The sequence below is a fragment of the Homalodisca vitripennis genome, chromosome 7 (genome assembly GCF_021130785.1).
Source record: "Homalodisca vitripennis isolate AUS2020 chromosome 7, UT_GWSS_2.1, whole genome shotgun sequence".
NCBI lineage: Eukaryota > Metazoa > Arthropoda > Insecta > Hemiptera > Cicadellidae > Homalodisca > Homalodisca vitripennis.
Genome location: NC_060213.1, coordinates 19,000,045 through 19,024,200, shown reverse-complemented (window position 1 = coordinate 19,024,200; position 24,156 = coordinate 19,000,045). Strand labels below are relative to the sequence as shown.

The window sequence follows — 24,156 nt, the reverse complement described above, 5'->3', positions numbered from 1 at the left end:
CACGCTAATAACAAAACAAAAGCAGTCTGGGAACTCATAAATAGAGAAAGAGCTGCTAAGAACCAATCAACATCAGACTTGAATCATTTAACAATCAACGTAATAAAAGAAACGGACCCAAAGAAAATCGCTGACCACCTTAACACCTTCTTTGTAAATATAGCAGAAAACACGCTAAAGCAACACCAAATATCGAAATGACAACTTACTGTATAGTCTATGCTACAATATAGATACCACAATGACAGAAATGACCCCAATCACAGCCAAAGAAATTAAACAAACAATCCGTTAATTGAAAAGTAAAACCTCCTCGGGTTTGGACGAGATTTCATCAAAAATCATAAAATTTTGCGAAGCTGAACTTCTGAAACCAATCCTTCACATCACTAACATATCCTTTATACAGAGCATATTTCCAAAAAACTTAAAACAGGCCAAAGTATACCCTAAATATAAACAAGGAAACAAAGATGAAGCAACAAACTACCGTCCCATTTCACTACTACTAACTGTATCAAAAATAATAGAGAAGATCACTCTTTCTAGACTACTCACTCACCTACAATACAATATCCTATCCAATAATCAACATGGCTTCAGAAAAGAAAGATCTACATCAACTGCAATAATATACCTTGTTGAATATATTACAGACAACCTGGAAGAGGGCAACACCATCACTAGTATCTTTTTAGACTTGAGCAAAGCTTTCGACTGTCTTGGCCATAAGCTCATCCTAGCCAAACTACAAACTCTTGGCGTCCAACAGTCAGCCTTAAAATGGTTTGAGAGTTATTTGAACGAAAGATACCAAGTTGTAGAGGTTAAACAGAGAAGAATGGGAGAGACCTGTACTGTTAAATCTGAAAAACTACCTATGACTCGAGGGGTTCCCCAAGGCTCCATCTTAGGACCAGTGCTATATATTTTATTCACCAATGACCTGCCAATATTCTTGGAAAACTACACAAATTCCATCATGTACGCAGACGATACCGTACTACTCTCAGCCCAGAAGGATGTTGAACAGCTAGAAATAAACTCCTACATCTCATTCAATATGGCCCAACAATATTGCAGATACAATGATCTGGTCTTAAACAGCTTGAAAACTAAACAACTCACTCTAGGAACTAATAAAAACTATGTGTCCGAAATCCCTGGTATTCAAGAAACAGAGGACATGAATTATTTAGGAATAACACTAAATAATACATTGACATGGACAAATCACATTGACAACTTATGCCTGAAGCTAAATTCATCACTCTATGCTTTGTGAAGGACCCATGCAACAAGCACTCTTGAATCTACCAAAATAGCGTACTATGCCCTATTTGAAAGTCATCTCAGGTATGGGATAGCAGCATGGGGGGCACAACTCAATTTAACCTACTAAAAGTCCTCAAAATTCAGAAGAAAGCAATCCGGTTAATGGGGAAGCTAGGACCTAGAGAAAGCTGCAGAGCTACTTTTAAAGAATTGAATATACTGACAGTGACTTCTCTATATATTCTGGAAACGATATTGTACTGCTTATCAAAAGACTTTCCTCGAAATAGTAATCTTCATGAACATAACACAAGACATGGTCAAGAATTTCCACTACCTCTTCACAGAACAGCTGTATTTGAGAAAAAACCAACCTATGCCGGGAAAAACTTTTTAATGCTCTGCCAGAAGAAATTAAGAAAAATGGAAACAATCACATTAACATGAAGACTGCAATAAAGAACTGGCTCTTGCAAAGAACCATCTACACAGTGGAGGAATTTTATTTATGGAGACTGACAACTTAACAGAGACAAAGATGAACCATTATATTTTATAACTATGTAAACTTTTTGTTAATTGACGCTACTTGTAATCTTAAAGATTATCAATAAAGAGTTTCTGATTTCTGATTACATACTCCAACTTAGAAACAGTCCTTTAATTACGTAACGACAATTTATCGTGTGAGAGATTGATCATGTACGATCATGTTGGAGCAGGAAGGAGACACTCCACTGCACATAGCAGCCACCTGGGGCCACTTGGAGTGTGTGAGGATGCTGGTGGAGAACGGAGCTCTGGTGGACGCCACCAATCACCTCGGCGCCACCCCCCTTCACCTCTCCCTGTCTCACAAACACACGAACGTGGCGTCCTTCCTCATACACGGTGCGGCTGCCGATATCGAGGTCCAAGACACTGTGAGTGTTTTAGTCGTAACACGTATTTGTGACATAACACCATGTACAGTAATTAATTATCTTATAATAGAGGACATGTTAATGTGATAAAAACACCTAACCTATGTTACAAAGTAAATTAAACATAAATTGTATAGATAAGACATGTAGTAATACAATTTAAACATCAAACATTAAACACTAAGCTTTAAATATAAAAATAGACTGCAAACAGTAAAATTTCTCAACACTACATGAACAAAGATACACAATTTAAATTATTATAAAAACTTATTGCTTTTCAGTTAAGAATTCATCTACACTGTAGAAATACTTTCCTAGCAATTAGCTCTTCACGTTTGTCTTTAAAATTTCTAAACAGTTCTCTGGTTTGTATCATTGGACAAATTGTTATACAGACAAATTCCTCCATACTCAAGCAATTTTTCAAAGACTCGTGTTTTTGTGTAAAGGATAAATAAGAGTACTATTGTGTCTGGTGGAATAATTATGTGTATTTGAGAATGAATCGAAATGTGCTGTGTTTTTCTTGATCATAATCAGTGTCTGGTATATACAAATTGATGGAAGAGTAAGCAGTTTTAAGCCTCTAAAACTGGACTTGAAGGATGTATCATACATTGTTTAATTTACAACTGAATTTTTAGGTTACTTAACTGTAGCGTTTAAACCCAATATATTTACGTTTTTTTCCATGTAATAGACTAAGAAATTTGAGTAGAAATAAAGGTTTCAGAAACTTCTGAATTAAAACATGTGGTTTAGTGAAATTATCATTTGTGTGTACATATTGTGTGTTGATGTCCAACCGTTACCAAAGGACTATTTTGACTAAATTTGGCATATACATTTAATACTTATAAATCCCCAGACTTGTTTTATCTGTTTAAACATTAAAAAAATTTTAATCCATAAAACTGTTTATTTAAAAAAGAAAACAAATTTCTCCATAAAAGCTCTGTAATGATACAACTTAACTATTTATACTCAATTTGAGGCTAAAAATGGTACAAATTGTAACTATCTAAACATGAAGGAAACAGGATTTTTCCGAACACTTGCCATCGTTCAGTGAAACAAGAAATCAGTAACACTATGTTTCGAGATGTGCAATCTGATCTCTTCTTCAGGTAAAGACCTAACCTAATACATAATTACAAATTAGGTTAAAATAAACAAATCTTACCAAGGCGTTGTGGCACGCCTAAGTCAGGAATCACAACCACCATGTTGTTTGTCAACTTCACTAACTCTATAAACATGCACTTAATAAAAAACTATACACAACACTAATCATTAAAACTGAACTACGGAATACAGGTCACAATACGTCTTCATTCGTCTACTAACCACCTACGACTGACCAGAGGGCACTAGCCAATGGTAATCGTCACGGCAGACAAAAACAAGATGGCGGAAATAAAAAGGAAGGGGGACAAGAATGGACAGGAAATCTAAACATTATCTTTAAAAAGTAGTATAAAGAAGATTTCAAAAAATTTGTTTGTTAGCACAATATTTTTGGTTCAAAATAGTACTTTTGTCCACAGCTAGTTTGGATCAATCTTTATTATGTTTAAGCACACTAAATGATCCATAGTGATACAACTTATTTGTACAAGTAATATTGTATTTAAAAAATTAACGTAAAAAATGCAATACAAATTAACGTTTTTAAAAAGATTTCAGAAAAAGAGAAGTACAGTTTTTTAAAAAATGCACAACATGCCTGCTACATCGCAAGTCTTTCTTGACTTCCACTAGATTTAAACATCTTTTTATATTAAAAAGATTAAAGATTCTTCCTTATAAATCTTTTTACACAATATTTCCTTAAGTTATTCTATTTTTACAAAGGAAACCTATTGCTATTATGGTTAAAAACTGTAAAATCTGGAGCATATAAATGGTTTATTATTGTAATAGAGAGAAGTTATACTTTCAGTTTCAAAGTAAGAATTTTTTGTCCTCATAGTCGAATCCTCCTGGTGGCGTAAAAATATAAATAATCATTGTAAGTTTTATTAGAAATACAAAATATTTATTTCACTTTGGTTTATCAGTGGCATCCTAGTTTTAAATGATAAAACATGTAGTTTGTCACAAATCCCAACTCGTCTGAGATTGATTCTGTGTGAAGTCTGGAGACACGGTGCTACACGCTGCGGTGAGAGAGGGCCTCCTGTCCATAGCCCAGAGTCTGTGTCGGCTCGGCTGCGACACGGATGTCCCCAACAAGCAGGGACTCTACCCCCTCCACCTCGCTGCCAGATACGGTCACACCGAGATTGTCAGGTCAGTTTCAAGTGTTTCTACATTGATAACATTCCGAATCATAATTTTTAAAATCATGTTTTTGGTTGAATACGTGATTACGTATGTACGTACATACGTAAATACGTGATCCGTGTGGCTTGGTTAGTACTCATGTTTAGAAAACAGCAGAGAAGTATCAGTGCCAAAGTATTGTCCGTTTTTCCAAAAATCTACAAGTAAACTATTTAAAAATTGAAATTAATGTTAAACATTGAGAAATAGTAGTTAAGGTATGTAGAAAGCCACTCTATTTGCAGAAATCATGTTATATATTATGTATTAATCATGATACCATTGTAATTCTGTTTAATTTTGATACGGTTAGCTCAGTTGTTGTATGTGATTTACTTATTGAACACTTGCATTTTTTTTTATTCAATTGTTTTTCCGAAGTTCATATAATGCAGATTAACGTGTTTTATAGCAAATAGTTTTTGTAAGAGTAAGACTTTAACTGAAACTCAATACAGCGTATTATACTGTATAATAAATGCTTATTTGATCAGTATATTATGTTAAAATAATGAGAATTCTTAACTAGATATTTTCTAGTAGCTAAATATGTGAAATACTTTGTTATTACTGTTATTAAGTCAGGAACTCCTCAACATTATAGGTGTTCCTTGTCAAATGAAGCTTTTTTAATTCCTTCCCCAAAAAAATCATCACTTTCATGATATTTTGTAATATTTTTATTACTTCAAATTTGTATTTACTTACTACTTTTTATTTTGTTGACGGATTTATAAATGTTTATATACGTATGTACAAAAATGAAGAAATTGGTTGGAAATTTTATTTTTATACTTAACCAACTAATTAATAAGGATAAAGCAGAGAATTTAATATTTACATTAAGAAATAAATAAATAAAGAGGATGAGTCCTCTCTTAAACCTGTAAAACTGAGTTTTTTCAAAACAGTAAGCTAAGGTGAAGTGTATACGCTGACATTGTTATATAAGAACCTGTTCAGGGCAACATATATGCTAACCAAGCTAAATTTGTGTGTGATTTTTATTAGGACTTTTATACGAGACACACTTTTAACACTTTCACTGCCGACAATGTCGCACATGGAATTCTATAGACTGCCGACGTCTTTTGATGGCACCGACTTTTATAAAAATAAAAAGGCGTTTGAACTTCGGCATTTATAGTCATTCACTATTTCCATGTTTTTATTTCATACTCTATGGATTATGATCTATGAAATGTTGTTTGCATCTGGAATATCAGAAAAAACTGGTTTGTTTACAAACTTGTTGTCGCGTCATGGCTGCTGTTTGTTATCGTTATACTAATTAATCGTCTACATTGTTATTGTTTTGCTTGCTATTACTTTAGTTTATGATTGTTTTGTGAGTAGATACAATGGATCGTGACAGTATTAAAGACAATCAAGTGCTAGAAGAGTTACTCAGATTTTCAAGTTGTAGTGAAAGTGATGATTTATTCCAAGATGACACAGATAATGATCTTTATTTCACTACCGATGGATTTCTTGGAGATGCAAATAACAAATAATTTGTTGACATTGTTTTTTTTTTTCTAAAATAAAAAATATAAGCATAATAGTAATAAAAACTTTGATTATGCTCCTTGATAGCTAAAATAAATAATCAAGCAAGGCTGCAAGAAGAGACACTAGCGAGTGCAAAATTGCCATGTTCAAAAAACCATGTTTAAAGACTTTCCACACTAAAAAAATATTTAAACATAAGTGGATTTCAATTATAAATATGTGTAGTTATAGTGACACAATGATAATGAGCAAATAATAATGAGAAATATATTTATGTTATAGATTAGTGCATAGTGATGTTTTTTGGTCAACTTTTTACTTTTTACAATAAAACATGATATTTTTTAAATTTTAAAACGAGACTTTCTGTTTAAAAATATATTTGCATGAGCATTTATGTAGAAAGAGGAAGAACTAAGATTTTTTTAAATGGAAGTCCCACAAGTCCTATAATTGGTTAAAAAATTATAAAAAAAAACAAAACGGGCGGCAGTATAAGAAAATTGTAAAAAATAGGAGTAGCAGTGAAAGTGTTAATAACATACTTGTATACGGTCTAATCCACAGTTGCCTCTCACAGCTTTTAACTATAGTTAAGTGAAATCGATTATATTAAAATGAATATCAGCTCCAGTGTTTGTATTATATGTTACAATGTGTATTCATACTTCCTTCAGAAAGTAGGTAAATTAACTTCGAGATTCAAGATCTTTATTAGTCATTAAGCACATTACAAAAGTGTAATATACATCATCAGACACAATCATTAATTAAAAAACAGAGAGCCTTAAAAGTTATCTAAAAAAGCCTGTGTTTCAACTTGAACAATACTCAGTTGTTACTACTGCAATTGTAAAAAAGTTAAATAAAAAATAGTAAATTCTAAAAGCTCTTTTCTTATTTGAATTATTAATTAACTTTAAAACAAACACTGTTATTATTATTGTAACCACTTTTATTTCAGTTATGTGGTTATAATAATGGTTTATAATAAGTGGTTATTATTATTGTAACGACTTTTATTTCAGTTATTTGGATCTGATGATGTGTTCCATGAACATGAAAGGCCTCTCAAAAATAAAAGTTGTATTATTGGAGTGTTTGTTTTCAAATTAATCAAAAATAGTAGTCTAAGACCTGCTTTCCATAACTAATAAACGTCTTAGTGTAAAACATCAGGGGTGTCTAAAAAATAACAAATCTAAATTAACTTATTAGCAAAAGAAAACATAAGAATTGAATAAAGCTATAAAACAACATTAGCAACATTAAATACATATTATAAAAATACACTAACAATTTTAAAAACTTAAATGCTAATATCACAGTTAAGGAACTCATCAACAGAGTAAAAAATACTTCCAATTTCCGTTTACTCAACACTTATTTACATTTGTTTTCACTAACTAGTTGTGCATCTACAGGAAACTTGTTGAATAATTTAATTCTCATACTTAAATAACTCTGTAAATAATAAATAAGGGACTCTTTCCAAGTCTAACGTACCCCAAATCAAGCAAATATTATTTTTTCCGGTTGGATACCTATGAAAATGTTGTCTAAGATTATAACACTGCAGATTTGTATTAAACAAGTATAAATATATAAGCATGGTACTACCATAATTCTTAACTCTATAAACAAAGGAACAGGATTTCAGGCACATTTTTTCTTATCCTGAGCACTTTCTTTTATTTTTTAAATACATCAATTTAGCTACTGCTACTTGAATGTTTTACGAATATTCTTTACGGGACAGTCTGTGAACGTCTTAATTTATGTTTGTCTTTTCCATTTCAGCACTAGACTATATAAAGTTGTGTTGACAGGTGCCTGTGCCTGTACGGTTGTAACACGGAGGTTAGAAATCAAGATGGCGTGAAGGCTGAAATCACCGCCCTCAAGTTCGGCCACAGCGACATCAGCAACCTTCTAGTCAAAGTCAGGAACGTGAGTGGACATCAGTCTATTCCATGATCAGATCACACTTTCATTTTCTATCAATTTCAAATGTCAGAAATATTTTTGAAAATAAACACAAGTTCTGTATAATATATTCTGTTCTTTTTAGTTCCTCCCATAAATAGAATGGGGGAAGTAATGTTGATGACTTAGGCAAATATCTTCTTTTGGTGATAAGAAATATTAATTCTGAGTCCAAGTGAGTTTTAAAAATTTTGAAAATATATATATTTTCAAAAATTTTTTATGGGTAGAGCTATGGAACACGCAGATACATGTTTCTGTTTTCAAAATTATTTTGTTTGTATTTTTACCCAAAAATAATATGAGAGAGAGAGAGAGAGAGAGAGAGAGAGAGAAAGAGAGAGAGAGAGAGAGAGAATATCTTTATTTCAAAATCCTAAAGATTAGAAATGGTGTCACATACAGTTACAAAACATACAGATACAAAACAAATAAACAAACAAAACAATAAAATTTAAAAACAAATGTATAACATTTGTAAACTAATACGAGGTGTGATCAAAAAGTTCAAGGACTGAATTTTTATACATTTATTCATACAACATACAGGTTATTCGAATTTGTCTCCTTCAAAGTACTTCCCTTGGGAAGCTACACACTTTTCCCACCGGTGTTTCCACTGATCAAAAGGCCCCAGAAAACTCTTCTTTTGTAAAGGTGTTTAGCAGCTCCGTCGTTTTTTCTTTAATTTCGTCAACTGTTTGAAATCTTTGTCCTTTCAGGGGTCTCTTGAGCTTCGGGAAGAGAAAAAATTCTGCTGGAGCCAGGTCAGGTGAGTAGGGGGGCTGAGGAATGAGTCATTGAGTTTTTTACACAAATGTCACGGATAACTAATGCAGAGTGAACAGGAGCATTGTCATGGTGAAGGACCCAATCACCACTTTGCCACAGCTCAGGTCTCTTTCTTCTCACAGCATTACGCAATTTTCTGAGGGTTTCAAGATAAACAAAACGATTAATTGTTTGACCTTGTGGAAGGAATTCATAGTAGACGACACCTTTACAGTCAAAGAAAACCGTAAGCATGACCTTCACATTTGATTCGACTTGACGTGCTTTCTTGGGTCTTGGAGAGCCTTTTAATGTCCATTGTGATGATTGGGCTTTTGTTTCCACATTGTAACCAAAAACCCATGTCTCGTCTCCCGTAATGACATTATCCAACAAGCTTTCGTCGTCATTTTCCTTTTGAAGAAGTTCCTCAGAAACATGAATTCGGTGTTGCTTTTGGTCTTCAGTCAACAGTTTTGGCACAAACTTTGCTGCAACATGACGCATTTGAAGTTTTTCAGTTAAAATTTCCTGACATGACCCAAATGAAATGTTACACTCTTCTGCCATTTCACGGATTGTTAGTCGACGGTCTGATCGTACAAGAGTGTTCACTTTAGCAACATTGTCATCATTGATTGACGTTGAAGGGCGTCCGGAACGAGCATCGTCGTCTGTGGATGTTCGGCCATCTTTAAACCTCTTGAACCTCTGATGGCAGCATGATCGGCTTAGACATTCTTCACCAAAAGCCTCTTGTAACATCAAAAAGGTTTCAGAAAACGTTTTGTTCAGTTTCACACAAAACTTCACACAAACAAGTGCTATTCTTTCACATTCACTTTCATTAAACGAAAAAATAGCCAAACTCTATAAAACTAATCTCAAACAAACTGTGATAATGTTACTTTCAGTGATGTTATGATTGATCTGAAAACACAGCTGTGTTACTGCTGAGTCAGGGAATAAAATGCTGCCAACCGCATCGCTGTGAGAAATTGCATTCCCATAGTATATAAAAAGTCCTGGAACTTTTTGATCACACCTCGTATATTAATAACTTTTAATAATCTAAGGGAAAATGTCTGTCCAATTTAAAAATTCGTTTATGTTGTAAAAAGGCCTGTTCAACAGCCACTGATGCAGTTTCTTCTTTATCACTTTTATTGATACTTCTTTCTTTACTTCGTCTGGAAGACTGTTGAAAAATCTAGCCCCCACATATCATGGTTTTTTTCTCAAAATATGTCCTGTGGTGACTGGGTAAAGTAAAGTTGTTGCGATGCCTTGTGTTATAGTGATGAAGGTCCCTGTTCCGTTGCATCTTCCTTCCAACTACGTTAAGAACTGTTTCTTGTATGTATAAACTTACAACAGTCAGTATTTTCCATTCTTTAAATACCTGTCTACAGCTATCAAGGGGTTTTAAACAGGCCATAATTCTTAGAGCTCTTTTTTGCAACAATAAGACCCATTCAAGATTCTTTGCTGAGGAAGCACCCCAAACAAGAATTCCATATCTAAGATGGCTGTCAAAAAAAGCCTGATAGGCACTCTTGACAGTACCACATGAGCTTATAGCCTTAGTTCTTCTAATTGCAAAAAGAGCTCTACTCAGTTTGTTGCACAGATCATCAATATGTGTTGACCATATTAGGTTATTATCGAAATTTACCCCCAGATGTTTGACTGATGTGGCTGACTGTAGATCTGGAATGTAGGAGACTTTTTCTTTTTTGTTGCCAAAAGTGAGTTGCATTGTTTTGCCTTCATTAAAAACAAGATCATTTCTTTGACAATATTCCAGAGCTAAGTTGACGCTGATGTATGAATCTATTTCCAAGGACTGGACTGATTTATTAGCTGTGAGAATTACATGTTTTTGTCAGAAACAAAAGTTTTCATAAGATCGATCATTTTGAAACATTTTTGTTTATTTTTTTAATTATTTATAGCAAATGAAATATTTAAAAAATGGCTCAAAATCCATCTCTTCAACATTTATTATTAAATATTTTAGGAGATTCGAGTAAAATGTATTTAGAGACCATTTGAATAATGTTATTGGTTAAAATTCTTTATTTAAGTATCAATTTAAAGATATTTCATGTGTAACTTTCCATTAAAAATTTTGAAGTATAATCAATTATGAGGTTTTTAAGTGTATGCGTAGCATAGTTTTTTCAATATAAAATTAAGTTCCTTTGAAAAGTTCTAGCAACCTTTTTTAAATTTTCACAGTTAAGAATAAATAGTTAAATATTGCATAACTATACATCTGCATTGTTCTGTTTTAAATAAGATTTAATGTTGATTTTGTGATAAAGTGCAATGTACTAGTGTGGACCCAAATGAACTCTCTAGTATTGTGAAAATAGCAAAACGCAACGTTTAATATGACAAGAGAAAAAGTTTGTGTCTCATTTTGATGATACTGATTATTGTGTTGGACAGTTGTGAATAATTTGTCTTCAATGAAAGAGTAAAATTGCTATGTTCATTGTTTACATTGGTTTGCAATATTACATTTGTATTATAATTTGTTAAAAATAATGTATGAGGTCTTATTCCCAGGTTTAGCTCTTAAAAAAAAATTATCACTGTGATTTATTATTTTGTTATCAAATGTGGTCAGTATTGTTTGATAGAGGTAGTATTTGAATGAATGTAGGCATTGATTATTATATTTGTTGATGTTGTCAGTCTTCTAAGGGCATTTATTTATTTTGAAACACATTAATCCTGTAAGTGTTGATCGATCCATTTGGTGTTGATCATGTTACTTCGTAAGTGCAATCGACCCCGATAGGGTCGATTCGTATTTTACCAATAAAAACATTATTACGGGTTAAAGACCTTTAAATTATAGATCAATCGATAACCTATAAGTTGTTTTAAACATTAATGGTCTTTGATTTTGTTTTATCTTGTTTCTAGTTGACAATCTGTGTGGTTTTCCTATATGTGATTTTGTTGTTATCCTCTGTTTAGCAGAAATGTTTGTATATAAATAATTTTGTTCTTTGTTCAGAAGTTTTTTTATTCAAATTGAGCAGTTTCACAGTTAATCATAACCTCAGAATGAGTGATTCTTGTAGATCTAGTGATATTCGTGACATTCATATGGAATATGATGTGACTAACTTTGTCGAGTCTGAAGTAGAAGTGTTGTATCTTATTTTATTTTTTTTTTTTTAGTAATTTTGAATTAAAAACTGACTTATGCATTGTTCTACATCAGCTAACTTCATAAAAAGGTAGAAAAACACATTAATTTGCATGAAAATCAATGTTATTACGGTTATTTCATTTTGTTGCTTAGCAAAAACAAATGGGCAAAATTTTGCCACTGTGCTATTTTTTTCTGTAAACAGAATAATTGTTTTCATTTTTATTTCTGAATCTCATAACACTATATATTTTTGTATCCACAACTAAATTTCTGACTTATGAAACATCTTAGATTTTATTATAATGCAGATACTTTTGTGTAATATATTTTTTTCACGTGTCAAATAGTAAATCTTTTTACTGTGAACACACAAAAATGACTCCATAAAATATCAGTCAGTCAGCTATCAGAGCTGATAAACTGACAGGGGTTGAGATAACAAGTGAGCATTGCCAGATGTCAGTCATGACAATGAGAAGTGTTGCCAACTGTGCAATTTCTCATTTCTCAATTGCTGCTTTTATTCATTTTGAGGTATAATAGGATGTCTGAAGCAGCAATAATTGAGCGTTGCCAGTTTCAGCAACAAAATAAGCACTGTTGTCTGTAAATTTTTTTCTCTCACTGTCCTAGATCGAATTGTTACTCAATTAAAGACATTTTAGGATATAAAACATATAGATTTGAGTTTTTAGTTTAAGAATGAAAGTAAATAACAAAGTTTTTGTAACATAAGACACAAACTACCAATTTATCTTTAATTGATCTTTTTAGGATTAAAGTAAACTATCTTATATGATTGACTGGTCCTAAAAGGGTTAAAGACAGTACAAACCCTGATGTTTCACTGAAGTTAGTATCTAGGACCAGTCAACAGAATCTGCTACATCCCGCCAATGGTACTTCCTAGGTCTGACTTCAGATGGCACTATAAATGGTAGTGTTGCTGTGAAATTTTTGTATTAATAAGTGACTAAACAAAATTTGTATAGTGCAAGATGAACTTAAGTATGAAAATATTCAAAGAGATTAAATTTAACTTTTTTTTCTGTATTTAACTCTATTACTGTTTTCAGTACCTTTTCTAGAGGGTGCAGTAACTGTCTTTAAATAATCAATGTCAAATGTGGGTACTAGTTTCCAATTATAAACAAAACAAGTCTGTTTGCTAATTTTGATAGTTTTTAGGACATTTTAAAAAGTTAATGATCAGGAAAGCAGTGGTGTATATAGAAAATAATTTCAGGGAGGCTGACACAATGGGTGGTGTAGGAGGCATAAAATACCCCCTAAAAATAGGGGCTTCTGGAAATTGGTGTACTTTAAGACCTTATGTATACATTTGTCCTAGCTTAAAAAAACTACTTAGTGCAATTTTAATGTTTGTCTTTCAAAATTTTGAGGGGCTTAAGCAGCCTCCCCTTTATATATGCCCATGCAGGAAAGAACTCAGAGAGGGAGTCAGTAGAATATCCAGGAAGGGCATTTGTGTGGTTAAATCAATTGCTCTAGTTCATTCCATCCTTGGGAAGCATTTCTTGCTTTTTTTTCTGCTGGAATTATATATTTGCTTTTATTCTTTGTAAGAAAAATTCATGAGAATACCTTAAGTATTCTTTGTTTAAAGTTTGTTATTGACGATGGAAGGTTTGACAGGATAACAGGATTTCGGACATTTGCCATCGTTATAGGTTATAAAAGGTACAACATTTTCAACGTTCACAACCTATAACAATGGCAAATGTCTGAAATCCTGTTACTCTTCCAACTCTAAAGTAGTTTATTTTCAGAGCTGACTTCAGTTGTTCATTTTAGGTTTTGTCTAATAGTTATGTTTTCGATTTGACTTTCAGAGTGTGACTCAGGATGCGTTTATCCGTCAGCTCTTGCCCAACAACACGCCACTGCCGCGATTCAACATCCAGATGTTCGGCCATTCAGGTGTGGGCAAGAGCACACTCGTCGAGACTCTCAAGACTGGTTACTTCGGCAGCTTCTTCCGCCGCAGCAAACCACTTGTCACTGCGGCTGCGCAATGTACGTCTATTTTAAATTTGCCCAATAGTTTAGTACCAGTATTTGTGTACACTTGTAATTGTTTGTTGCGGTTGACAGTTAGTAAACATTTGTCTTTCTCACCAGCTATGCCAGCGTCTCCCAACAAGATGCATATTGAAATGGATCTTACCTCTCGACGCAATTCACTCAACTTTGACCTTTACAACTTCCAGTACACAAGAGGAGTTGATGTACAACAGGTAATTAGATTTTGTTGATTAGCAAATTAATTAGTGACTAGTTCGATAGGAAAATCAGCAGGTTTACCTTGAACACTGTTTTCTAGGTTCCACTGATTGAAAGAACACATTAAAGTACACATGTTTTACACGTAATTAGACATTTTCGATTGCCTTGCAATTTTTCTCAACCAGTAGAGAATGTTCCAGTTATCTGTCCACTTGGGTTGCAGAGTTAGTGTGGGAAGCAGGGTTGCCAATTCACTTTTTATAAACACTGTTATCATTTTATAACTGTTGACAGTGTATGAATAATATTATGCATCTATGAAAACTGTTAGCTTGCTGAATGGAGTGGAAATCTGAAGGACTTATCTCAGGTTTAGGTTTGGAGGATTTCTTGATTTTGTTATCCATAGGTATGCTAGCTCTTACCTCCTTTACTGTGAGGGATTGCAGTCTTTTGGTAATGATTTTACTATTATGGATTTGAAACAGTTATTGAAGTCTGTGATGTTGTGGCTTACAGCATGTTGGGGAACTGGTCTGTCTTTTTAGCTTTAACTAAATTAATTAGTTGTTAGTTGAAGCATTAACTTATGTGCACATCCGTTAGATATTGTACATAAAATAATTATTTAAGCCACAAAAGGCTATAAATTGTAATTCACGTTTTACAAAATTTAAGCAAACTATTTCTTTTAAGCTTTGTCAATAGGTTTATTATCTGGTGTATATGCGCTAAAGCAAATGTCTATTATATATGATCTAAAAGCGTTAATTATACAATAAATAATACTCACATATGCCCTACGGTGTAAACACCTATAATGGAATCACTAAATAGAATTAAGACCAAATATTTTTAAAACTAGAAAACGCACTAGGATTAATTTTTTAATTAGCTTTTTGAGTACCATGGTATACACCATGTTGAAAGCTGGATAATAAGCCTAGCTACACAAACAAAGAATTTTTTTGTTTAAAGTTTGTCGATGGTGGAAGGTTTGAAAGGATAACAGGATTTTGAACATTTGCCATTGCTATAGGTTATAAAAGGTATAACACAATGTTTTGAGGATTGGAATCTATCCTCTTCGTCAGGGGGGGAGGTATTAATACAGGTTGCAGTGGGATACTAACTGTGATGTGTAACTGATCCCTATTCTTGTGATTTGTGATCGGGACTTGCATTCTGCGCAGTTACAACGCCAGGACTGGACTCCAAGCAGCTTTTGGGTATGTTTGAACCCTTTTCTTCTTCTTCCTTACTTCTTTCTGGTCTTTATTTTTGTATGTATTAACACCTCCCCCACCCGACGAAGAGGATAGATTCCAATCCTCAAAATGTGTTATCCTTTTATAACCTATAACGATGGCAAATGTTCGAAATCCTGTTATTCTTTCAAATAATTTTTGTTTACATTGATTTTTGTTTAGTCATACGTTCTCTATAAGATTATTTTCATGTGAAACGCCCGTAACGTTGCAGGTGAACCTGTCCGGCCTAGGAGATGTGACACTTTGGGACTTCTCAGGCCAGGACATGTACTTCTGTGTGTACCACCAGTTGCTGACCACGTCTGCTCACACTGCTGTGCTGCTGCTGGTGTTCAGCCTCAAGGACTCAGCAGCAACACAGCTGCGGCAGTGTCAGTTCTGGCTATCCTTCCTTCAGGCCAGAATACCTGCTACGGAACCTCTTGGTAAAATACATCCCTATATATTATAAATGCAGAGGGCCATTGTTTGTTTGTTTTGCTTTTACGAGTAAGCTATTAAATCGAATGTACGGAATGTACGATGCCCCACTGGTCTTTAAAGTAGCGAAAAATCCCATCTTGGTCTCTAAACTTGTGAAACATTAATTGAAAGAGCCTGTCAACTGTTCTGTGTAAACATTGTTTAAAACAGCACTACCATATGTATATTTAATTTAAGTTTATTGTCTTAAAAACATTGAGTAAGATACATAGTAAAAATACTCGACCCTTTCTGCAACCGATGTTGAGCACAGAATTAAGAAATGTCCAGATAAAAAAAAAAATTCTTTTGAGTTAAAATGTACTTTTAAGTCTATATTTTAGCAAATAGGCATTGTTTAGCAAGTACTGTACTCGCAGATATAAAAGATAAAGTAACTGTCTAACTTCTCTTATCAATTTAAAGACTTTAAAAAAAATCAATCTCAGTTTTCTTTTGACAGAAGTAGGCTTTTCAAACCTCTGTGTGTGTGTGTGGGTGTGTGAATATTTTCTTGTTCGGGAAACAAGGAAAAATCTGCTATGGCACAAAAAATAGATAAAGGCCATAGTAAATTGCAATTGCCATAAATATATACACGTTTTGACATATTTTCTTGATTGTACCAACAAGGCAAACTCAATATTGGAGTCGGAAATATAATTCACTCGAAGTTGAAGTTGCAAAGCCTACAAAATTGTGTGAGGCCGCGGGTAACTGCTAGTTATTAAGTTGAATTCAAAGTTGGTCCTAACAAACATAAACATAACTAAATAAATAAATAATATTTATTTGTCTTATGAAATCTTATGAGTTATTAACAAAGTCGAGAATACAGTCAGTTGAGACTAAGTCAAAAAAGTTCTTTTAACACTATACAAGAGTTAAAAATTAAAATACTTTAAAATATAACATTTAAAATAGATTTTAACATACTTTGATAGTTTCAAATAAACATACTTGGCGTCATTACTTATCTTAAAGAAAATCTATATAAAGATTGTGGTTGATCCATGTAATTAATTCCAAAATATGATTCCCACTTTTAGTTCATCACATAAATACTAGATACTATTGTAAAATAAACTAAAGTAAAGAGGGATGCATTTACAATTTTAAAACCTAGACAGAACATGGTTAGTATTTAAAAGAGTTGTGTCATCAGCATACAAGTAAGATCTGCTATACACACAAAATGGTAGATCATTAATGCAAATTAAAAACAACAAAGGGCCTAGTACGGATCCCTGAGGGAATTCAGAATACTAATTTGTTTACTTTCTTTACAGCAAAATGTTTCCTTACGTTAAATTTTCAATAGGTACTTAGTTTGGCATCTGAGATAAAAAAATCGAGCAGGGAACAAGAGATAACTGACAAATTAAAACTAATACACAGGACCGAATGGAGTAAGCGGTAACATGCCTCATGTGATCCTGGTAGCGACACACGCCGACAGCACGCACACGCCGCGAGACCACACCGGCCAGTACGTGAGCGAACAGGCACGCAGCATGTGCGCAAGTCTGGCCGAACACTACCACGCCACTTTCCACATACACCCCACACCAGTTGTGTTGGACACGCATCAAGCCAACTCCCCCGGGGTCAAACTGCTGAAGTCCATAGTACAGAACGTGCGCACCGCTATGATACAGGTGAGGTTACACAACTGTTGTCTCCCATAGAGGTTTTGCATTATTTTATATCCTATTACATGACAGGTTGGGTGATGGTTAAATAGAAAATAACCATATAGTGTGATATCAGGACGAGAAACAATTTAGTTACTGATCTGCTTATTACCATGTCATATTTCATGTTAAACTTTTGTTTTTTGAAGACAAAATGAGTTTTTTTAAGAAAACAGTAAACTTTTTGTGTTTTGTGGAAACTAAGTATATATTGGATAGTAATAATATATTCGTGTTACAATCAAAGGTTTTTTCATTAGGTTTAATTCTTAGAAAAGAAAAGTGTTTACCAGTTGCACCAAATTAGTTTGCATAGGTTTTACAGGACTTTGTTCTCAGGCCATTGTAGTATTTTTAGTGAGATATTTAACAAAACATCCTATTAAATGTTGACACTAGCATATGCAAGACTACAGGGTGTGTATGTAAAGTAAGGAAACAGGCTACATGGTGCTTCAACTGCCAGAAATGCGGACCCTGGTGGTGAGATGATCAAAAACGAACTCCATCCATCTTTAAGTTCATGGTTAATTACTGAAGAAATATGCAAGATAACATTTATAACATTATTTTTAAATTAAACATGAATATTATTTTTGAAATGTTGTCCAAATCCAAAGTGTAGAAAATGTTTGTTCATTTTTGTTCATAAATGTGGATTGGTCTACAGATTATTGATGAAACTGTGTGCTACAAAGAAATTCTGGTATCCCTGAATGGATCTGTTGGACACTGACTTCATTATGACCCATTGCCTGGCATGGATATGGATAACCTTGCCCCATCCACTGTTAGTCTTTGACAGACTTTTTTCTGTTTCCAAAGCTGAAAGGAAGCCTGAAACATCACCTCGAACATGTTTCTGTCTTCCAACAGGTTATCACAGAGTCTCTTTTGCAGCATGGGAATCGCATTGGCTGCATTGTATTGAATAGATAGTAGATATGGTTCCTATACGAGTAGCTATGCTATACCACAGGTGAGGTTTAAGCGGAATATAAGGGATAGAAAAAATGGAATGAGAGGGACCTGCTTATAACCTATACATGAGTTGGAGGATTAACCAGCTCATGGAGTAAGGGATGTAATTGCTGACGTCATCCAGCCAAAGTGACTCCATAAAGCTTAGACCCGGGAGGAAATGCCCCGTTTCATCTAACTACCAACCTAACCTATTTCCTAACATACCTACCTAACCTAACATACCTACCTAATCTACCCACCTAACCTAACCTATCAACCTACCTAGCTTACAAACCCTAACATACCTACCTAATCTAACCTACCTAACATCCCTACCTGCCTAACCTACAACCTACCTAGCTTACCTACCCTAACATACCTACCTAATCTAACCTACCTAACATCCCTACCTGCCTAACCTACAACCTACCTAGCTTACCTACCCTAACATACCTACCTAATCTAACCTACCTAACATCCCTACCTGCCTAACCTACTTACTTACCGACAGTAATCATAAGTCCTTGTTGAGTACCTTCTTGTTGAAATTCTTCAGGTGGCTCAGATCGTTTATGCTGTTCTCAAGTCAGTTTAACTATATACAGATGTAAGATGTAACATAACTAGGGAATGAAGAATTCAAATTAATTTTTTTCAACTCAATGGCATGAATAAAAAACACCTAGTTAGCTTCATATCGTAGATTTATTGTGTGTAACGAGTATTCTAATTTGGTGCAACTGAAACGGAGAAATGTCGTTTGTACAATGTTTAAGTAAATTTGATATAGCATATTTGAGTGTGTATAAGTCTAAAAATCAAGTAAAACATAAGCGAAACTCTGGTGCTAGGAGAGAGAACGCACCAACAGTATGACAGTGAGTGCAAGCCGACGTTCGCCGCACGGCTATAACCTGCTGATAGAGTCTCCTGTCAGATTGATGTGGCAGGTACTCCGTAAATAGTAAAATACCAACTACCTTTATCTCTAGCAACCGTATACACCAAACGTATCATTTTGGATGTTGGGTTTTAAATATTTGACAGGCAGCAAAAATAATTGTAAAGAAATATAAATAATTTTAAACATTTAAAAAAAATAGTTGCTAAGACATTTAAATTAAGGGACATTATTTATCCAAACATAAATTAAATTATTTTTAGTGTTGTTCTGAGTAATGAGAAAATAATTTATTTGACTAGCTATCCCCCCAGGTTAAGTGTTAGAGAAGGCTTCCTAGGCCTAACTTCACCTGGTAAAATAAGACATCTTTTCCTTTTTTACTGTACTTTTACTTTCTTTCTGATTTTAATTCTTCTTATATGAGGTATCATGTTAGTAGATATAGAGTAAAATATAATTATCTTGATTTAAAAATGATTTATAGTAATTAATCTTTTCTACTTTTTAGTTTATAACAACTTTTGGTTTGATGGTTTTTCTTTCAAATAAAACGAATGAACTATATAAAGTTTAATTGAATAAAAATGTATTTAATTAAATAATTGTAGTAAATTAATGAAATAAAATATATACAAAATAAATAAAATATATATTAAATAAGTATATTTTTAATTAATAATTTCTGTTTTTACTAAAACAGGAAAAGAATAATGCAATTGTCCTTAACGTAAAAGCATCAATATCCCTCTACGGATCCTGTATATTACGATTCAGCTGGTGTAGCGGTTGCTGAAGAGACATGTGGTAGTTGGTTGGTTGGTGTAAATCTCACTACAGTTGGTAGCACTGAATTGAAGAAAGTTGGTAACACCGTATTGCTTCTAGTGCCAAGTTTGTCAGTGCCACAATAATAAATGTCGTAGTTGTAGAGATGTTATCATGTATACAGTGCTGATGTATCTACACAACCTGCAACTGTATTGTGATGGAAATGTAACCAAACTGTTTATTATACTGCTTTTTATATTGTATAAAACATCTGCTTTTTATGTTAATATTATTTTTGTTATTTTACTGACAAATTTTCTCCTGTGGTTATTTTTATTTCCATTCTTTTTTGTTGGTTTTAAAAATAATTTCTTTTTCAAATAATTACTTTTAGCCTTTTTATTGATCATAGCAAGTTACTGATTTGATTCCAAATGTATTACAATGGATGTTGTAACACACTCTCACGTAGTCGTTCTGTGTGGTGAACTGTATTGTCTGTTGTAAATAAATACTTGATGTTTATTGTTTGTAAAGTGCAGTGTATTTCATATTCGGTCCATTTACAATCTGTGTTCCGCCGCTTTTTTTTCGTCCATGGCAGCATTCTCTGCCATTATACAATTTTTCTTCTCCTAAATATTTTTTTTTTTTTTTTCGTTAGATCACCCATCTGTTCCTAGGTCCCTGGTTCTCTTGATCATCTTAATTCCAGGACTCTCCTAAGGATATAACAGCATTCATTCTATTTATATGGCCAGATCCTCTCTACTCTCCAAAAACTAATCGTCTCGATCAGGACTGTTAAAACATTGGTTCGCTAATTTCACTGTCACCATTTCGTTAACTCTCTTCAATTTGATATAGTATTATTCGGAAATAAAATCTCTATGGAAATATGACACAATCGGTATATTTTATTAATTGTAATTCAATAGCTGTGACCGCTGACAGCTGTATTTTTACAACAGTTCGTCAGTCTGTCTTTTATACAATAACGTTTATCACTACATTTATCATTTCTATCCTTTGAAATAATAGTCAAGTGTGTATATCCTGTGTATATAATTGTGTAATCACAAATAAATAGAATTTTTTTTAAATATAATGATTTTTCATTTTGATTTATTAGTATGTGATCTACGCAAACGCTAAGTAAAAAAAATTATAAACATACATTTTCAAATTTTACAAAAAGATGGCCAACACACAGATTTTAAATGAGGTAAGTGACTCAATTTGACTTTATTTTATCCTCCTTAATTTTCTGAAAATAAAGTGTGTAACAGTCAGGCCCTACTTTAAAAATAAATAATGTAGAAAATAAATCTGCAAATATGCACGAGATAGCAAGAATGCCTTAGTGTCTGTAAAAACTTAATCAGCTCTTCGAGGGTTAACTATTTTTTTTCTGATATATGTAAAACGTGGAGCATTTATACTAGCAATTGAATGACTAAAATTACAGCACTCTATTCATATCATTAAAACTTTAGTTAGAAATGTTTAACTTAATTTTTATGTTTTAAATATTTTTGAACAAATTGAATGCCCAAAAAATTGAGTAATGCAAATGTTTTAATTACATTAGAGTTTTTAAAATGTTTAGTTGATTAGACTTTTTTACATATCAATTCAGGTAATATGTTGTATGAGTTAATTGTCACAAAACAACTGTAATACAGCAGCCACACATCACATCATATGGACTGCTTTTACAGCTTTATGTAATAAGTTGTAATATGCTCATTGTGTGAAATGTTTTCAATGTACGAGTAATTGCCTTTACCACTGTCCTACTTTTAACTGACTCAAACTGAAAGGTTCACTCGTTAGAAATAAAATAATATATTTCATGAACTTCAATTCAAATTTTTCAATTTATTTCACTTTTTTTACATAATACATACAAATAACAGTAAAGTACTAATACTAAAGAAAAATTAAGCACAGCATAATTATTCTAAACAATTAAGTACAATATCCTAAAAAAAAACTAAAATAATTAATAATAAAATAACATAATTTTGTAGTGAAATAAATTAGGTATATCCCAAAGGCAAGGCCCGTGTGGGATATCCATCACTTGAAAAAACACTTAAAAACAACACAGAAGACAACAGCTGCATTTGTGCTGACTAAAAAAAAACAAAATACATCTTTTTTACGTAAAAAAATTTAAAGGACATTTAAAATAAACATTTATTATTTCTGCCTTAGACATTTTTGCTATTATTCATAACAAGTAAAATAAAACAATTAAATATATCTAAACATTTATTATAATGAGCTATACTTAGAATTGGATCAAATAAACAAAACTTAATTGATAAATGAGTTAACTGATAATATATATATGCAATCTAGTAGGAAAGATCATCATTTATCCCCTTTGTGAAAGAAAAAAGAACAAACTATTCAATAACGCTAAATAAATTTTCACAATCAGGAAACGTGAACAATAGTTTTTTTTAGGCCAACTAAAAATTGTGAACTAGTTTCTTTTTATACTTTTATACTTTTAGCAGAATTAATAAATTGGGGGGGTGGGGGGGGGGGGGGGTGGGGGGGGGGGGGGGTGGGGGGGGGGGGGGGTGGGGGGGGGGGGGGGTGGGGGGGGGGGGGGGTGGGGGGGGGGGGACGCTACAATAAAGTGCTGTTATATGGCTCGAAAGATAGAGTATTTTCTTTAGCATCTCGTCGGCCAAAGATGACCGACAGATGTTTTTTGTAATTTTGGTGTGTGTAACATAATTTTTGTTATTTTATTGTAAAAATAGTAGTGATTATAGCAAATACTATTACCCTGTGTTGCATTATAAAATTTAAAGGAAATCAGCAATTTGTATGGTGCTTTTCTTGTTTTTTAAGATTTAAAGATGTTGTTTGTAAAATAATATACGTATTATGCTGTAATAAAATATACGTTTTATTATTACCACACAAAAAGTGTTAATTAATTATTAATCTGTAACCGAGAAGGTTACTTACATGAATATCATAATGTACAGTATTATTTAGAATTATACTGTCAGGAATAAAATATTCATACATAATTCAGAACATTACTACAAGCTTTCTTATAGCTTCTTGTAAAGTTGGCTTCCTTATACCTAAATTACAAATATAATTAACACTTTGTGACATAAGGTTTTTGTTAACTTACCACAAATGAATGATCTAATTTTAATGTCATTTCTGTATTACATAGTAAATTTTTTCATTTGTGAATGTCCTTGAAAACATGTTTCACATAAAAATGGTTTGTCAGGACACACGCTAAACAAAATGTAGTGACTTTTGTCATATTTCTTGCTACACTGCGGCCTCTCTGTTCGGACAGTTTTTGATAACACATTTTGCAAACTTTCCTAACTCTGTGTTTTTTTGCACCTTCTCCAACCATAGCAGATGATGTTAGATAGTGATGCCCAGTCCTTGATACTTCAGGAATGCGTGGGCGTTTCCTGCAAACACATTAACACGTTAGATGCCAAGCCTAAATATTCTGTTTTAGCGTTAGAGTGCCAAAATTATCCGTGGCTAAAACTAGGAACTATTCATGTTTTTTCTGTTAGTTGGTCACTTACCATTGTGATTTGATAATTTTTTTGTATATATAACGTTTTTACATCGTCGGTCATTCCTGGCCGACACGATCATTTACAGTTACATAGTACACTATAAAATATGCCGTCGGTCGTACATGACCGACACAATATTAGGTGTGGGATATTACGTTTTTGTGGTTGGTAGTGCAGAATAGCTCACTGGATTGTACTGCAGCTGTAGTCAGCTGTGTATTACATCACTCTCGGACGACACCTCACTGTACTTTCGCGCCTTTTCCTCATCAACCTGCTATTGTTTTGAAGCTTTA

General features: G+C 33.1%; 2 protein-coding genes across 2 annotated transcripts in view; one reads left to right on the top strand and one right to left on the bottom strand.

Moving 5' to 3' along the window:
- LOC124366631 (death-associated protein kinase 1-like) overlaps nucleotides 1-17,650 on the top strand; it is a 39,933-nt gene extending 22,283 nt beyond the window's left edge. The window contains exons 7-13 of the mRNA XM_046823228.1: nucleotides 1,998-2,198; nucleotides 4,339-4,493; nucleotides 7,868-7,988; nucleotides 13,821-14,004; nucleotides 14,110-14,225; nucleotides 15,697-15,910; nucleotides 17,346-17,650. Coding sequence (XP_046679184.1) covers nucleotides 1,998-2,198; nucleotides 4,339-4,493; nucleotides 7,868-7,988; nucleotides 13,821-14,004; nucleotides 14,110-14,225; nucleotides 15,697-15,910; nucleotides 17,346-17,635 — 1,281 coding nt within the window. The 3' untranslated portion in view covers nucleotides 17,636-17,650. The remainder of the gene's footprint in view (nucleotides 1-1,997; nucleotides 2,199-4,338; nucleotides 4,494-7,867; nucleotides 7,989-13,820; nucleotides 14,005-14,109; nucleotides 14,226-15,696; nucleotides 15,911-17,345) is intronic.
- Nucleotides 17,651-23,566: 5,916 nt separating this feature from the next.
- LOC124366957 overlaps nucleotides 23,567-24,156 on the bottom strand; it is a 230,921-nt gene continuing 230,331 nt past the window's right edge. The window contains exon 9 of the mRNA XM_046823590.1: nucleotides 23,567-23,743. Coding sequence (XP_046679546.1) covers nucleotides 23,723-23,743 — 21 coding nt within the window. The 3' untranslated portion in view covers nucleotides 23,567-23,722. The remainder of the gene's footprint in view (nucleotides 23,744-24,156) is intronic.